Source organism: Saimiri boliviensis, chromosome 1, assembly GCF_048565385.1.
Source record: "Saimiri boliviensis isolate mSaiBol1 chromosome 1, mSaiBol1.pri, whole genome shotgun sequence".
Classification (NCBI taxonomy): domain Eukaryota; kingdom Metazoa; phylum Chordata; class Mammalia; order Primates; family Cebidae; genus Saimiri; species Saimiri boliviensis.
The window spans coordinates 179,011,887-179,030,773 of NC_133449.1; the positions used below are offsets into that span (position 1 = coordinate 179,011,887).

The 18,887-nt window shown below is 39.1% G+C and overlaps 1 protein-coding gene across 16 annotated transcripts in view; it reads left to right on the forward strand.

Annotated features, from left to right (window-relative positions):
- Positions 1–18,887, forward strand: part of RAPGEF6 (Rap guanine nucleotide exchange factor 6) — a 246,205-nt gene that overhangs the window by 209,874 nt on the left and 17,444 nt on the right. For 11 of the 16 annotated variants that reach the window (XM_074381755.1, XM_074381735.1, XM_074381733.1 and 8 more), the window contains 3 exons: positions 1,056–4,201; positions 6,023–9,830; positions 10,752–18,499. In XM_074381755.1, coding sequence (XP_074237856.1) covers positions 1,056–1,081 — 26 coding nt within the window. In that variant the 3' untranslated portion in view covers positions 1,082–4,201; positions 6,023–9,830; positions 10,752–18,499. The other 5 variants (XM_074381717.1, XM_074381725.1, XM_074381732.1 and 2 more) reach the window with 5 other exon arrangements.

Sequence of the window (18,887 nt, forward strand, 5' to 3'; positions counted from 1 at the left end):
CTCATCCTCCCAGGTAGCTGGGACTACAGGTGCACACCACCATGCCTGGCTCATTGTTAAATTTTTCCTTTGTAGTGACAGGGTCTTACTGTATTGACCACACTAGTTTTGAACTCCTGGCCTGAAGCAATCTTCCCACCCCACCTCCCAAAGTGCTGGGATTGCAGATGTGAGCCACCACACCCAACCGATTGTGTGAGGTTTTTTTTTTTTTATTTGTTCAGAAAGGTCTTGCTGTGTTACCCGAACTGGAATGCAGTGGCATGATCATGGCTCACTGCAGCCTCAGCATTCTGGTCTCAGGAAAATCTCTCTCCTCAGCCTCCTAAGTAGCTGGGACTACTAGGCACATGCCACCACACTTGGCTAATTTTTTCTATTTGAGACAGCATTTAACCATGTTACACAGGCTGCTGGTCTTGAACTTCTGGGCTCAAGCAGTCTGCCAGCCTCAGTCTCCCACAAAGCTGGGGTTACAGGTGTGAGCCACTATACCCAGCACTTACGGTGTTTTGTTTTGTTTTGTTTTTTAATGAAAAGGGCAAGCTGCTTATTTCTGTGTGCCTAGTACCCCGTGGCTCACATGTAATATTCTTATCTTTGATACAACAGTGGCTCAATCTAATGGGATAATTTTGAGAAAAAACAGTTAACATTAATGGAATTGTGTTTTACATTAATGCATGGAAACTTGAAACTGTATTTCAAATGCCAAATTATCCAAAATGATGCTGTTGATATAGTTCCTTTTATTAGCAAAACTCTTGACTTTGTACCTATGCCAATAGTTTGAGAAATGATTGTTTTATTGAAAATAAATGAAATTGTATGCTCTTAAACAAGAGCAATAAAGTGATTAAAAACTGTGATATTCCAGTTTATTTTCAACCTTCAATGTGATCAGAAATCATGGGTATTATAATAAAATCTGGGCCTTGATGCAGTATTTGAGAGAATTTCTTTGCTGACATTGATTTTCTAAACAGATAACTAGATTGTAGTTGATCTCATTAATATGCTGATCTGCCAGTTAATTATATTTTTATTATTTTCAGAAAATGAACAAGTTTCAGCAGTCTAGCCTTTGTATGACCTACTTGAAAACCACTGAAAGTCACTGAGGAGTGGGCAGAACCACTTCATGATTCTGCAGGCCATTGCTAACAAACAACTCACTGCTACAACCAGTCCAGTGGTTTTATTCCCTCTACGCCAAGCAATGAAATAGACCTGAGTTATGCTTCCTTTCACTTAATTTCTGCAGATGAATAGTTTCCTGAGCTATGGATGCTGTGCCTGGATACCAGTCTCCAATTTGCACGCCAGAACTGCCTTGGGACCACAGTTACAGAAAAAATTTAAACTCAGAGTGATCCTTATGTATATTGCTATAGACTTTTCTTTAACAAGTTATTTTAAAGATAGTGGCATTATTATTTTCAAGCCATAGCTTGGGCTGAAGGACAAATTGAAAGTGTCTGCCAATACCAAGGATATTCTTGTATATTTGAAAAATAACTTATTATTTGAATTGTTGTGGTTTTGTTTGTATTCGAGAGTTCTTGTTAGCTGAAGTTCATGTGTGAGGTCATAAAACTGTCTCTGGTCTGACCAAACAGAAGTCATCTTTACAGAGGTGATATGCTTGATCTACAAAGAGACTTGACTTATCTGTAGAACCAATGCAGTGTATGTCTCAGTTTGAGAGAAATAGGAAGCCTTTGCAGTTGAGGTGTTAGGAACCTGCTGGTGATGGTATGAAAGGCCAAATGAAGCTGCCACGGGGTTTCTTGTCAGTCATTTGGGAAAGGGGAGGGAGTAGTTTGGGGAGGAGGGTGGGAACCCTAATTTCCAAAGAATGAAATTTTGATGTTAAATTACATGTATACAAATTCTTTCCTAAGTGAAAGTTGTGCTACATCAAATTGTAACTAAAAGTATAGATCCAACAAATAGAGAATGGGTTCTAGAGAGTTCTAGTCTATAGAAACCCAAAACTAAAATCTCTCCTAACACAAGTATGTACTTTTTTAAAAGAAATTTTTATCATAGGTGTTGTAATCATGAAGGTAGATTTGACTTTATGCCGTGTTCTGCAGCATGCCACCCCCACATCTCATAGCACCAGATTGTGTCTGACCTGACATACCCTGCAGCTCTCAGCTGCCTGCAGTACAATTTTTTGGGAGAAAGAGGAGCTAGAGTTATAGAAATGATTGTCTCTTGGTTCTCAGTTTTTAGCCCTTGAGAGGACATACTTTTCCAGCCTCATGGGCATGGCACTCTTAATTAAAATTTCAGTGACTGTTTACTGAATGAGGTAGATTTTTCACATTTTTGCAAATTAAATATAATGTTTTCTACATATTAAGTTTAATTTTTTCAATTTTGTTAGTGTGAAGGCAAGTGGAATTTTAATAAACTTCTGTAACTACCAAAAGAAAAAAAAAGCCAAAGCCATTAACATGCACTACCAGCCATTAACATGCACTACCCAGATCAACTTGGAGCCAAAATGGGTTTACTTTGAATGGCTGTCCGTATGTGTCCACATAAGATTTAGTTGGTTTGTGACCTCCTTTGTAGAAATTTGTTGTCTTTCCCTAGCTGTCTTCACTCTATCTTACTGCCTGTCCCCCTTAATTTGAAATCGCACATCAGTTTTAAGTGGTAAATGGTGGTAGTTCATTTTTCCCATCAAAATGATTGTCTATTTTAGAAATAATAGCATGTCTGAAAAATTCCTGTGGTAAAGAAACATTAATATGAAACTTAAGCCTTAGAAATTAATCCTAGGTACGCTAGAATGAGGCCTGGTGGTTCCATAGCTTTCTAGTTACTTTGAAATGGGAAATAACTTAAACCAAAAATCCTAGTTTCAAAGTTACACTTAAGTGACTTGACCTATGAACAGTGGTCCTCTGATTATAAATGTTTTCCTTCACTGATATACATAATTCTGTTTTCATGGCCACAGAAAAACAAAGTGAAACATTTTTACTAAACCCCCCCTTTTTTTTTAATCAAGTTCAGATGTCTACTCACCATTTTATATTCATTTCTCCAGAAAAATATGCTGCTTTCATAATGTGTTTCTTTAGCAGGTCTTTCAAAACGAATGGAAGCCTTACCTGTCTTTGTCCTTAATAGTGTAAATATCTTGCACAGAGAGTTGAGGCCTATGGTTTTAGACTTGCACCTTACAGCTGCCTTCGTTTTATCTATCTAACTTTAACTGTGAGTGTTCAGATCAGCTGATCACATTGATCAGGAGCCAAAGCCAGATGCTTTGTAGTTTGTTATGTATGTATTCCTTAAAAAATCATGAGGTTTTGATTTTTATATTTTAACTAAGGGTACATTCCTGCCTTCTCTTACTTTGTCATATGACTAGAACAAGAGAAGCCTTAACCTGCATTTACTCCAATTCCAGATCTCCATTTGTTTTTGTTTTATAAATTTATAATTTTAATGAAGAGATTAGTGCCCTCTATTCCCACTGCAACTCTCAATCTGCCAAGACTATTGAAGCAGTTAACTTTTGCCAAATAATAGGTTTCAACAAAATCTCTTCATGGTGAAAGATTTTTGAGAATTAGTAAATCTAGAACCTGATTCCATAAAATTTTACTACAGTAAATAATTCTCATTTACTCCAAATGATTACTTTCAATATGATCTTTGGGGAGAAAAAGCCTTTAGTGAATTTTCTTGAGGGTGATAAGTCAAATCATTGCCATCTACATCACCACCTTGAGAATCTCTCCCAGGCTGATAATGTGATGGTACTCATGGGTGTTTCTAAGAACAAATCTAATTTTTATAAAGTGTTCTTTCCTCTACAGAAAAGGGAGGAGGAGAAAAACCTTTCTTAAAACAATGATTATTTTGATACAATTTGAAGTTTCTAAAAAAGGTGATGTTAAAGTATGTGTATTCCTTCAGCATTACCTTAAAGGCTAGAAAAACAGGATAAATCTTCAGAAAAGTGTCACAGTGCATTTTCAAATTTCAACTTGAATCCTGCTTCATCTTTCACTTTTGTTGTTTATTTTTAAGGCTTCTTTATTTTTGATACAGAGAATGCAGTTGAACTTGGTCTTTTAAAGTTGAGACATATAAGCTAATCAGCAAAAGACAAAAAACTGCACAGTTGGAATAATCAGATAGCAATTATACTGCACAATTCATTGATTGTAAGGTATGCTATAACAAGCAATGTTTGTCTTCTATTTTTTGATACCTCTTAACTTATGTCTTTTAGAAAGACAGTGCCTCTGTATGCTTTTTGTATTTTTACTGAGTGTAAATATTTGTTATATTTTTGGTTAAGAGAATGTAAAAGTACCATTTATTATTACCATATCTACTAATACATTGATGGAATCAATAAAGAATCTACATTAATCTTCTCTGTACTTGATTATAAATGTATGGAACAGATGAAATAATTACAACTTAGTCATTCAAGAGTGCCGGTCTGGGACCTATATTGGTGTGAAGGCCATATTTTTTCAGTATCCAGAACAATTGGAGTGGTCCATTTATTGTTGATTATGTCAAATCTGTGAAACAGCATAGCTATTGTTTAGGTTTTAAAAATTGTGTTTGATGACACACCAAATAATAGTGGCTTAAACTCAATTGGGGTGTTTGTGTTACTGTTGTTTGATTGTTTTCTTCTTCTTCTAATAGAATAATAGTCTACAGGCAAACTCTCCGGGGCTGATACTGTAACTTCTCCATGATGCTCTCAAGGATGGGGGAGGTAGAGGGCATGAAAAGGAAAGGCTTAGGGGAAAAGGTACAAATAGTGTCTTTCTACACAAAAAGAACAGTACAGCATTTCCAGAAGCTCCACTTGCATGTTTCTGCTTACATCCCCTTAGTTAGACCTGTGTTGCATGACTGGTGGCTGCAAAGGTGCCTTGGAAATGATCTGTTTTATTGAGCAATTGATGTTCCTAACAAATGTAGGATTCTTTTCAGTGAAGAAGGAGAAGAATCGATTTCAAATGGGCAGCTAGCTGGGTCTACCAAAGCATGCCTGTTGCCCCCTCTTTGGGGCAGTATATGTAAATACAGTCACTTCTTTTATGAGATTAGATCCCAGGACTCTAATAAGAAGGAAATTCTGCTTTAGCTCCTCTTTATAAAATCTCCTCCTATTTTCCCTTGGTACCCAGAGAATGTTACTCCAATTATAGCTAAGACTTTTACCTTCTTTCAGTTCACCCCCTCTACACACACCAGGTTTTCTCAGGCCATTCTGCCCCCTCAACCAGTCTCACTAGTGTATTTATTTACTTAGAAAATAGATTTCTCGGCCAGGCGTGGTGGCTCATGCCTGTAATCCTAACACTTTGGGAGGCTAGGTGGGTGGTGGATCACCTGAGGTCAGGGGTTCAAGACCAGCCTGGCCAACATGGTGAAACCCTGTCTCTATTAAAAATACCAAAGTTAGCCAGACATAGTGGTGAGCACCTGTACCCGGGAGGCAGAGGTTGCGGCAAGCCAAGACTACGCCATTGCACTCCAGTCTGGGCAACGAGAGTGAAACTCTCAAAAAGGAAAATAGCACTGGTGAAATAAAATTTTTTTAAAAAATTAAAAGTAAATACATTAAGTACAGTACATTGAAAAATGGCTACCCAAAAATATCAAACCCTAATCCCTGGAGAACTTGCAAGTATTACTTTATTTGGGAAAAGGGTCTCTGCAGATATAATTAAGCCTTTAGAGATGAGATATTATGAGTGAGTCCTAAATGCTGTCACAGGTGCCCTTGTAAAAGAGAGACGAAGATGAGAAGGCAACATGAAGATGGCAGAGAGTTGTAGCCACAAGTCAAGTAAGGTTGACAGCTATCAGGATCTAGAAGAGACAAGGAAGGGATTCTCCCAAAGCCTCCAGAAGAAATGGTGCGATGCTGACACCTTGGTTTTGAACTTCTGGCCTCCAAAACTGTGAAATGATGAATTTCTGTTATCTTAGCCACCCAATTTGTTGTAATCTGTTACAGCAACTCTAGGAAACAAATGCAAGTTACTGTCTATGTCTGATGTCGGAGACCCAGTCACTGCAGTTACGGATGTGGTTGTCCAGAAATATACTTCCTTAACCCCTTCTGCTCGCAAGAAGTGCTTGATAGAGAAGAACTGGCTCTCCCAGAGGCTGCCTCTGTAGAAGCCTGGTCAGCCTATTATTTTTCTCATTTCAGACATTCTGGTAAGTATATACTGGTATCTTGTGGTTTAAGTTTTAATAGTGACTAATAGTGCTAAGCATATTTTCAAATACTACTGACCATTTGTACCACTTTGTGAAGTCTCTGTTTGTTTACTGTTTGTTGCTACAATATTTAAATTGATTTTTATAATGACCTTGTACCTAGTACCCTTGCTCTGTTCATTTGTTAATGCTAACAATTTGTGGATTCTCTTGGAATGTTCTGCATATTCATATCATCTGTTCATAACTTAATTTCTAGTCATTTTGCATTTTCTTTCTTTTCTTGCCTTATTGCACTGGCCAAAATGCCCAGTGTGGTGTTGAATGGAGGTGGTCAGAATGGGTCAGATGCAGAGATTCACACCAGTAATCCCAGCACTTTGAGGGGCTGAGGTGGGAGGATCGCTTGAGCCTAGGAGTTCAAGATCATCCTGGACAACATGGTGAAACCCCATCTCTACAAAAAATTAGCTAGGCATGCTGGTGCACACCTGTGGTCCCAGCTAATTGAAAGGCTGAGATGGGAGAAGGATCGCTCAAGCGTAGGAGGTTGAGCGATGATCGCACCACTGCATTCCAGCCTGGGTGACAGAATGAGACCGTCTCAAAAAGTGGTGAGAATGGACCTTTCTTTGTTCCTGATCTCAGGGAGAATGCATTAGGATGTCACCCTTGAGCATGGTGACTGCTGTAGGATTTTTTGGTGTTTATGGGTTTAAGGAAGTTTTACTTATACTTTATTAAGAAAGTATATGGTGTGAATTATGTCAAATGCTTTTCTTGAATCTATTGAGATGATCAAATTATTTTTCTCTTACCTGTTAATCTAGTAAATTAATAATAGATTTCATAGTGTTAATCCCTCCCTGTCTACTCATGCCTTCCTACCTCACCATCCATTTTATTAGAATAAACTTCCCACTTAGTCATGTTGTTATTTCTGGATATCTCTGGATTTATTTTGCAGTATTTTATTTAGAATTTTTGCATATATGTTCAAGAAAGAGGTAGTATATGCTTCCTTTCTTTTCATACCCTTGTCAGATTTTGGTGTTAATATGAAAATGTCCTCATGGAAAGAGCTGGAAGTTGTTTCCTCTTTGTCTGTCGTTGGGAGAGTTTATGAAAGATTGAACTCTAGCCATTTTAGCCTCCCTGACTCTCACCTCTGTCTCCTAAAATTGATGGGCTGTGGCCTGGATTTCCCCTCCCTTGCATTATGGCCTGGAAATGTTCTTCAGGAAATAAACTCTGGGGCAATGGCAGGGCTTACCTCTTTCGTTTCATGTTCTGTCAACAGTTACTGTTCTTCAGAATGCCTGATGGTGCATGTCTTAAGTGACATTTTATGTATATTCTTCAGTTTTTTAGTTGCTTCAGGCAGGAGAATAGAGTGCCAGGTATTCTATCCTGACCAAAAAGGCAGAAGTCTATATATAAGATTTTAACATAGCTGTCTCAGTAAATGATAGAAGCAGACACACCCCTTCCCACCAAATCAGTAAGGCAATAGGTGATTGGAACAACATAGTTAACAAATTTAATCTAATGGGTCTGTATAGAACGCTGTATCATTAACTGCAAAATATATGTTATTTACAGATGGACATGGAGCATTTATCAATGTTGAATAAATTTTAGGCTATAAAGAAACTAACAAATTTCAGAGGGCTTAAATCATACAGAGAAGGCAGTCTGATTACAACAGAACTGAACAAAAATTATGAAATTTGGAAGAAATGTGCCTCTAAATCCTGTGGAAAGTGGAAGTTATTTTGAATTGAATTGAACTGAAAATAGGAATATGACTAAGGCCATACTTAAAGGGAATTTTACAGCCTTAAGTGTATATATTCGAAAAAAAGAAATGTTAACAAGCGCTCTCAAGAAACTAGAATAGCCAGGCCTGGTGGCTCACACCTGTAATCCCAGCACTTTGGGAGGCTGAGGCAGGGAGAACACCTGAGGTCGGGAGTTTGAGACTAGCCTGATCAATATGAAGAAACCCTGTCTCTACTAAAAATACAAAATTAGCCAGGCATGGTGGTGCATGCCTGTAATCCCAACTACTTGGGAGGCTGAGGCAGGAGAATTGCTTGAACCTGGGAGGTGGAGGTTGTAGTGAGCTGAGATCGTGCCATAGCACTCCAGGCTGGGCAACAATAGCAAAACTCCATCTCAAAAAAGAAATTAATAAGAACAGCAAGTTAAACTAATGGAAGGAATAGTAGAAATTAATGAGAACATATAACTTACAAAAAAATTAAAGAATAAGTTGGGCCAGGCTCGGTGGCTCACACCTGTAATCTCAGCACTTTGAGAGGTCGAGGTGGGCAGATCACCTGAGGTCAGGAGTTCAAGGCCAGCCTGGCCAACATGGTGAAATCCCATCTCTACTAAAAATACAAAAATCAGCTGGGCATGGTGGCAGGTGCCTGTAGTCCCAGCTACTTAGGAGGCTGAGGCATGATGATCACTCTTTGGAAGAATAATTGATAAACCCTTGGTGAAAATGATCAAGGAAAAAAACAGCAGAACTAACCAATGCTGGAGATGGAAAAGAGTTACAATTTGGTGGGGAGGGTCGGGGACAGGATCCTGTTCTGTTGCCCAGGCTGGCATGTAGTGATACAGTAGCTCATTGCAGCCTGAACCTCAAGTGATCCTCCCACTTCAGTTCCTGAGCATTTGAGACTACAGGTGTGCCTGGCTTTTTTTTTTTTTTTTTTTTTTTTTAAGAGAGATGAAGTATCGCTATGTTCTCCAGGCTGGTCTTGAATTACTGATCGCAAGCAATCCTTCCACCTCAGCCTCCTCAAGTATTAGCATTGCAGACATGAGGCACCGCACCCAACCAAAGAATTATTATAAAGTAATTAGAGAGATATTAAGACACTTTGAATAAGTAAAATGTACATGTAATATACAAATTGACAGAAAACACAGCTTACCAAAAACTATAACAAGATGGAAAATGTTGTAGTCGTCTGTTAAAGAAATCACGGCTGGGTGCGGTGCCTTACGCCTGTAATCCCAACACTTTGGGAGGCTGAGGTGAGTGGATCACCTGAAGTCAAGAGTTCAAGACCAGCCTGACCAACATGGAGAAACCCTATCTCTACTAGAAATACAAAATTAGCCAGGCTTGGTGGTGCATGCCTGTAATCCCAGCTACTCGGGAGGCTGAGGCAGGAGAATCACTTCAACTCAGGAGGCAGAGGTTGCAGTGAGCCAAGATTGCACCATTGCACTCCAGCCTGGGCAACAAGAGTGAAACTCCATCTCAAAAAAAAAAAAAAAAAAAAAAAATTTTATTTAAAAAGTTTTTCAGAAAACTTCATTCTTAGATGAATTTACTGGTAAGTTCTACCAAACACTTACAGAAGAAATAATGAAGTTGCACATCAAAAATATCAGGAGTGGTCACGATTTTTCTTTTCTTTCTTTCTTTTTTGTTTTGGTTTTTGTCGTTACAGAGTCTCACTCTGTCACCCAGGATGAAGTACAGAGGAGCAATCTTGATTCATTGCAACCTCCACCTCCCAGGTTCACTTCAAGCCATTGCCCTGCCTCAGCCTCCCAAGTACCTGAGATTACAGGTGCGCGCCACTGCAGTCCTGCTAATTTTTGTATTTTTTTTTCAGTAGACACAGTGTTTTTCCATGTTGGCCAGGCTGGTCTTGAACTCCTGACCTTAGATGATCCGCCCACCTCAGCCTCCCAAAGTGCTGGGATTAGAGGCCTGAGCCACCGTGCCTGGCCAGGATTTCTTAAATAAAAGAAAATGTAACTCTAAAGGAAGTGATTGATATATTTGACTATACTAAAATACATTCACCAAAAGACACCATTTTATAAGAACAAAAAGCCTGTAGAGTTGGAAAATATGTTAATTCATATAACCTTCAAAGGACAGGTGTCCAGGTATATAAAGTATGTCTATATACCAAAGAAAAGGAATACCCAATAGAAAAATGGGCAAAAACCTTGAGCACTTCATAAAAGAGAAAATTATCAAATAAAAATATAGAAAGGTGCTTAATCTCATTCTGTAAAACTCTGTAGAGGTTTGGAATTGGTTATGAGGACGTGTTAACTGTGCTCCTGTCTAGTGTGGAAAGTAGTGGCAGATGAACCTGTGCAGAGGAGAAACAAGAACAGGGCTAAAAAGTGGAGATGTGATAAAATACTGGGGATACAGTGGAACCACCAGGTGGCGCCATGCTACAATATGACTCTTGGAAGTCTCCTTGTAAAGAAAGAGCAAGGTGATTTAGTCATTCCAGATTTTCTGCAACCAATAGTGAAATATTTGGGGAGAATCTTCTTTCATCGAATTAATAAAATTGAAGCATTTCCAAACCAGGAAGTGTTACAGAATTTTAGATTCTAGTTGGATAATCTTTGGACAACAGTGAGTGAATGGTATGGTATTAGAAATACTCTTAATACATACAGTGTTTGTAAATGTGGACATAGGATTTGGAATACTCAGTATTGTTGTTTTTTTTTTTTTTCAGGATTTATAAGAGAAACCTATCAGAAAATTACAGATGGCCCAACTCTGAATGAAAATGAAAAGCTTATCTGCATAAAAAAATATATAAAAACAATCAAAAGTCTAACAGTATATACTGAACAACTGTATATTCCGAAGACCCCCCCTGGCAAGTTCTCTGTTCTGACCAGTTGGTATTTTTAGTGTTGTTCATTTACACTGGCCACTTTTGGTGGGTATGTAATAGTATCTTACTGTGGTTTTTGTTTGCATTTCCCTGGTTATTAGTGGGATTGAGCACCTTTTCGTATTTATATAGGCCATTTGATTTCCTCTTTTATGAAATGCCTTTGTAAGTATTCTTTTCTAATAGATTTTTAGGTGTTCTTCATGAATTCTGGATCTGACTCTTTTCAGTTATAATCTGTGCCAAACCGCTTGTCCCATTCTGGCTTGCTTTGCCATACACTTAATGATGTCTCTTGAGAAGTTCTTAATTTTAAACTAGAGAAATGTATTTTTTTTTCCTTTGTAGTTAATAATTTTTATGTTTATTTTTTATAGTTTTCTACTTTTTTTTTGAAATGGAGTCTTGCTCTGTCACCTAGGCTAGAGTACAGTAGTGTGATTTTGGCTCACTGTAGCCTCTGCCTCTTGAGCTCAAGTGATCTTCCTGCCTCCACTTCCCGAGTAGCTGGGTTTATAGATGCTCATCACCATGCCCTGCTAGTTTTTGTATTTTTAGTAGAGACAGGGTTTCACCATGTTGGCCAGGCTGGTCTCAAATTCCTGACCTCAAGAATTCCACCCACCTCAACCTCCCAAAGTGTTGGGATTACAGGCATGAGCCACTGCACCCAGCCTTTATGTACTAACTAAGAAGTCTTTACTCCAAGTTTGTGAATATATTCTGTTACATTTTAAATGTTTAGCCTTTTAAATCTAGCTGTAAAAGAGATCTGGAATAGATAGGTTTATGTGTAGTGTGAGGTAAGACTCAGGTTTCCTTCCTCTACGTACAGACTGTTCCTGCACCGTTTATTGAAAAGGCACTTCACTGCCATCTTTGCTGTAAAACAAGTGTCCATATATATATTTGAGTTTATTGCTGGGGTCTGTATTCCGTTTTATCAGTCTGTTTCTCCATTTCCCAATACCACACTCTTAATTACTCTAGTATTATCAAGCATATCAGTATCTTAATGAGAAAGTTCTCTAACCCTGTTCTTTCTTTTGATATTGTTTTGTCATTGCATTTCCAAATGTTAGAGCCAGCTTACCAACTTAAACACAAGTACACTTACATGTATGCACACTATTGCAATTTTGATTGTGATTTTCTTGAATTTATATATCATTTGGAAGGGGAGTAACATCTTGAGGTTTAGTCTTCTGGTCTATGAATGTAGTGTATTTCTCCATTTAGATTTTCTATTGCTCTGTTTTATTGTTTTTTTTTTAATAAGAGTTTCATACTTTTTATGTAAGATTTATTTTTAAGCAATATGTTTGATGCTATTAAAAATAATAGCTTCTAAATTTTCAGTTGTTAATTATTCTTTCTTTTAAGAGGTGGTTTCTTGTCTTGCTCTGCTGCCCAAGCTGGAGTGCAGTGGTGCCATCACAGCTCACTATAGCCTCGACCTCCTCTGACGTAGCTGAGACTACAAGTGCACGCCACCACACCCAGTTAATTTTTTAATGTTTTTGTAGAGACAAGGTCTGCTATTTTGCCCAAGCTCGTCTCGAACTCCTGAGCTCAAATGATTCTCCTGCCTTGGCTTTCCAAACTGTTGGGATTATATGCATGAGCCACTATGCCCAGTCTTCAATTTTTTTTTTTTTTTTTTTTTTTTTTGCAAATAGAAATAAAATTGATTTTTTAATGTTGCTCTAGTGTCCAACAGTCCTACTAAACTCACTGAATCCTAATTATAATTTCAGATTTTCTATACAGACATGTAATCTGCAGCTAAAGGCAGTTCTATTTCTTCCTAATTCTTAGGCCTTTTATCTTTTCAGTTAGCAAGAACTTTCAATATAATGAATAGAAGTGATTATAGAGGAAAAATATCAACATTTCATCAATAAATACACTGTGTGCAGTAAGTTTTATTTATTAACTTTTAGGTTAATGAAATTCCCTTCAGTTTCTAGTTTGCTGGAACTTTTTAATCATTAATAAATGTTGAATTCTATCAAGTTCTTTTTCTGCATGTGTTGAGAGAATTGTGAGTTATTTCTCCTTTATTAATGTGTTGTCCCAATTACTATGGCTTTGTAACAAATCAACCCAAAATTTAGTGGCATGAAACAACCATTTATTATGCTTGTTTATTGGTCAGGAATTTGGACAGGGCTTTAAAAAGCTGGCTTTTCTGTGCTCCACAATGACTAAGGCCTTAGCTGAAAGATTCAGGCTGAGGACAGGAATTATTTGAAAGCGCATGGCTGACAATTAATGCTGGCTGTTGTTTGAGGCCTCTATTTCTGACCATGTGAACCTCTCCATGTGATCTCTCCATGTGGGTTGTTTTGGCCTGCCTCAGATCATGGAGGTTGAGTTCTAAGGGCAAGTATCCCAAAAGAGAGAGCCAGGCAAACCGTATCACAGTGTCACTGAACTTCAGTGACAGGGAAGCAGGGGAAATTGTTGATGAAAAGTAACAAGGTACTAGAAGACCATGTCAGAGAATATTGCTGTGGCTGTTTTTGAAAAATACAATCTGCCACTCTGGTAACCTAGTGGTCATGCCCTTTGCCGTTTTCTACTGTATCATCCCCTTGATAATGATTGGGGTCTGTGAGTTGCTTCACAGCAATAGAAAATGGCAAAGGTGGTGGAATGTAGCTGCTTGATAACATATACTATATAAGACTCCATCTTGCTAGCAAATTAGCTCTAGGCTCTCTTTGTCTTAATGAAGTGCACATGTTGAGGAGACACATGGGGCAAGAAACTGCAAGAGGCTTCTAGGAGCTAAGGGAGGACTCTGGCCAAGAGTCAGCAAGAAGCCAGAGCCCTGAGTTCCGCAGCCACAGGAAATAGATTCTGTTAACCGTTTGGGTGAGATTGAAAGTTGCTTCTTCCCTAGTTAAGCCTAGACAAAAACAGCCTACAGTTCAGTGATGTCTAAAGGTAATACTAAGAAAGACAGTGTCCTATTGGGTAAGGTGCTCATCCTTTCTAAATTTCAGTTTCCTAATTTATAATGACAATATTGTTATCAGTAGGGGGTTCAAAAAAAGTCCACTCTATTCTGATTGGGAGAACAGAGTGTATATTTATACTTGAATACTTGAAATGCACTTTGTATGACATATTTAAAATACATATTTCAAAAATATTACTTTAAAATTGTTAATATTAAAAGTAACATTGTGCCGGGCGCGGTGGCTCAAGCCTGTAATCCCAGCACTTTGGGAGGCCAAGGCGGGTGGATCACGAGGTCAAGAGATCGAGACCTTCCTGGTCAACATGGTGAAACCCCGTCTCTACTAAAAATACAAAAAATTAGCTGGGCATGGTGGCGTGGGCCTGTAATCCCAGCTACTCAGGAGGCTGAGGCAGGAGAATTGCCTGAACCCAGGAGGCGGAGGTTGCGGTGAGCTGAGATCACGCCATTGCACTCTAGCCTGGGTAACAAGAGCGAAACTCCATCTCAAAAAAAAAAAAAAAAAAAAGTAACATTGTTTAAATTATTATCAGAAAAGATCTCTCAGCCAACAACAGAAAACAACCCAATTTAAAATGGCCAGAAGGTCGGGCAATGCCTGTAATCCCAACACCGTGGGAAGCCAAGACAGGAGGATCTCTTGAGTTCAGGAGTTTGAGACCTACCTGGGTAACATAGACCCCATCTCTACAAAACATTTTTTAAAATTAGCTGGGCATGGAAGTGCATGCCTGCAGTCTCAGCTACTTGGGAGGCTATTAGGGAGCATCAGTTGATCCTCAGAAGTTGAAGCTGCGGTGAGCCATAATCATGCCACTGCACTTCAGCCTGGATGACAGAGGAAGACTACCAAAAAGGGGTTGCAGGCAGCAAAAATGGCCAAGCACTGTGGCTCACTCTATAATCCCAGCACTTTGGGAGGCTGAGGCAGGAGGATTGCTTGAGCCCAGGAATTCAAGACCAACCTGGGCAACATGGCGAGACCCTGTTGCTACAAAAAAATTTTCTTAATTAGCCAGGTATGGTGGCAGGTACCTGCCGCCCAGCTACTCAGGAGACTGAGGTGGGATGATTGCTTGAGCCTAAGAGGATGAGGCTGCAGTGAGCCCTGATTGCGCCACTGCACTCCAGCATGAGTGACAGAACTATACCCTGTCTCAAAGAAAACGAAAGGCAAAAGATTTGAATAGATATTTCTCCAAAGAAGATATAGTTGGCCAGTAAGCGTATGAAAAGAGGCTCAGCATCACTAATCATTAGGGAAATACAAGTCAAAATCACAATGAAATACCACCTCACACCCATGAGGATGGTTACTATCAAAAAAAATTGAAAATAATTTTTGGTGAGCATGTGGAGATATTAGAAGTCATATGTACTGTTGGTGGGAATGTAAGTAATGAAACTGCTGTGGAAAGCAATATGGAAGTTCCTCAAAACATTAAACATGGGATTACCATATGATCCAGCACTTCTACTTCTGGGTGTGTGTGTGTGTGTGTGTGTGTGCGCGCGCACGCATGTGCGCGCATGCACACGCACGCAAAAAATTGAGAGTAGGATCTCAAAGAGATTCTTGTACACCCTTGTTTGTAGCAGTATTGTTAGCAGCAGCCAAGATAGAAGCAACCCAAGTGCCCGTCAGTGGATAACGGGATGAAATGTGGAATGCATACAATGAAACAGTGACCTTGAAATTCTGACATGATACAAAGTGGATGAGCCTTTTTACAATTGTTTTAATTTTTAATTATTTATTTTTTTGAGATGACATCTCGTTCTGTCACCCAAGCTGGAGTGCAATATGGCACAATGTGAGCTCACTGCAACCTCCGCCTCCCAGGATTAAGCAATTCTCCTGCCTCAGCCTCCCTGAGTAGCTGAAATTACAGACACATGCCAACACTCTAGGCAGATTTTTGTATTTTTAGTAGAGATGGGGTTTTGCCATGTTGGCCAGGCTGGTCTCGAACTCCTGACCTCAGATAATCTGCCCACCTTGGCCTCCCAAAGTGCTGGGATTATAGGTGTAAGCCACTGCACCTGGTCAATTTTTTTAATTTTTAATTTTTGTGGGTACATGAGATGTTTTGACACAGGCATGCAACATGAAATAATCACATAGAGAATGAGGCATCTATTCCCTCAATCATTTATCTTTTGTATTACAAACAATCCAGTTACACTCTTAGTTTAAAATATGCTTTATTGACTCTAGTCACCCTGTCGTGCTGTCAAACAGTAAGTCTTACTCATTCTAACTATGTTTTTGTACCCATGAATGCTCCCCACCTCCCCCTAGCCTCCCACCACCCTTCCCAGCCTCTGGTAACCATCCTTCTATTATCTGTCAATGAATTAAGTTGTTTTGATGTTTAGATCACATAAATAAATGAGAACGTGGGATATTTGTCCTTCTGTGCCTGGTTTATTTTACTTAACACAATGATCTCCATTAATATCCATGTTGTTGCAAATGACAGGCAGGATCTCATTCTTTCTTTATAGCTGAATAGTATTTCATTGTATATATGTACCACTTCTTGTTTTTTTGTTTGTTTGTTTGTTTGTTTTGGGTTTTTTTGAGATAGGGTCTCTGTCACCCAGGCTGGAGTGCAATGGCACAATCTCGGCTCACTGCAACCTTCATCTCCTGGGCTCAAGTGATCCTCCCACCTCAGTCCCCCAAGTAGCTGGGACTATAAGCATGTGCCACCACACCAGCTAATTTTTGTATTTTAGTATAGATAGGGTTTTGCCATGTTGCCCAGGCTAGTCTTGAACTCCTGAGCTCAGTCTGCCTGCCTTGGCCTCCCAAAGTGCTGGGATTACAGGCATGAGCCATGGTGTCCGTCCTGTACTATGTTTTCTTTATCTGTTCATCTGTTGATGGACATTTAAGTTGCTTCCAAATCTTAGCTATTATCAGCAGTGCTGCAACAAACAAGGGAGTGCAGATATCTTTCCTTTCTTTTGGGTATATACCCAGCAGTGGGGCTGCTGAACTGGTAGCTCTATTTTTAGTTTTTTGAGGAACCTCCAAGTAGTTCTCCATAGTGGTTATACTAATCTGTATTCCCACCAACAGTGTACAAGGGTTCCCCTTTCTCCACAGCCTCTAAGCCATTTTAACTAAGGGATGAGACGATACCTCATTGTAGTTTTGATTTGCATTTATCTGATGATCAGTGATAAGCACCTTGTCATATGCCTGTTTGCCATTTGTATGTCTTTTGAAAACTGTTCAAGCTCTTTGCCCATTTTTTTGATTGTATTATTAGATTTTTTCCTGTGAAGTTGTTTGAGATCCTTGTATGTTCTAGTTATTAATGCCTTATCAAATGGGTGGTTTGCATATATTTTCTCCCATTCTGTGAGTTGTCTCTTCACTTTGTTGTTTCTTTTGCTCTACAGACAATTTTTAATTTGATGTGATTCCATTTGTCCATTTTTGCTTTGGTTGCCTGTGCTTGTCGGGTGTTGCTCAGGAAATTTTTGCCCACACCAATATCCTGGAGATTTTTCCCAATGTTTTCTTGTAGTTGTTTCATAGTTTGAGGTCTTAGTTTTAAATCCTTAATCCATTTTGATTTGATTTTTGTATATGATGAGAGATAGGGGTCTAGTTTCATTCTTGTGCATATGGAAATCCTGTTTTCCCAGTGCCATTTATTGAAGAGACTGTCTTTTCCCTAGTATATGTTTTTGGCACCATTGTTGAAGATGAGTTCACTTTTAGGTACATGGACTTCTTTCTGGGTTCTCTATTTGGTTTCATTGGTCTGTGTCTGTTTTTATGTACCATGCTGTTTTGGTTACCATAGCTCCATAGTATAATTTGAAGTCAGATAATGTGATTCCTCCAGTTTTGTTCATTTTGCTTAGGATAGCTTTGGCTATGCTGGCTCTTTTGTGGTTCCATGTAAATTTTAGTACTTTTTTTTTTCTATTTTCTTGAAGAATGTTATTGGTATTTTAATGAAGACAAAATAGATAAACCTTGAGAACAGACATGCCAAATAAAATAAGCCAGTTAAAGACAGATATTGTATGATTCCACACATATATGGATACATGAGAACATATATATGAATTTATGAGGTACTTAAGAGTTGTCAGATTCATAGATAAAGTAGAATGGTGGTTGCCAGGGGTAGGAGGAAATGTGGAGTTATTTAATTGGGTATAATTTTGCAAGATGAAAATGTTCAACAATAATGTGAATGTGGTTGTACAACAATGTGAAAGTACTTAACACTACTGATATGTACTCTTAAAAATGGTTAAGACTTCTGGGCATAGTGGCTCACACCTGTAATCCTTGTACTTTGGGAGGCCAAGGTGGGTGAATCACTTGAGGCCAAGAGTTCAAGACCAGCCTGGGCTACATAGTGAAATCGTGTTCCTACTGAAAACATAAAATTTGGCCCATTATGGTGGTATGTGCATGTAGTCCCAGCTACTCAAGAGGCTGAGGTCTGAGAATCACTTGAACGTGGGAGGCAGGCAGGTGCAGTGAGCCAAGATGGCACCACTGTGCTCTATCCTGGGTGACAGAGGGAGACTGTCTCAAAAAAAAAAAAAAAAAAGTTAAGACACACGAGACATGGTGGCTCATACCTGTAATCCCAGGACTTTGGGAGGCTGAGGCAAGAGGATTGCTTGAGCCCAGGAGTTGAAGACGAACCTGACAACAGAGCAAGACTCCTGTTTCTACCAATAAGAAGTTTTTTAGGCCAAGAGCACAGGCTCACGCCTATAATCCCAGCACTTTGGGAGGCCAAGCCAGGTGGATCACGTGAGGTCAGGAGTTTGAGACCAGTCTGACCAATGTGGCGAAACCCCATCTCTATTAAATACAAAATATTAGCCGGACATGGTGACAGGTGCCTGTAATCCCAGCTGCTTGGGAGGCTGAGGCAGGAGAATCACTTGAACCCAGGAGGTGGAGGTTGCAGTGAGCCAAGATCACGCCACTGTAC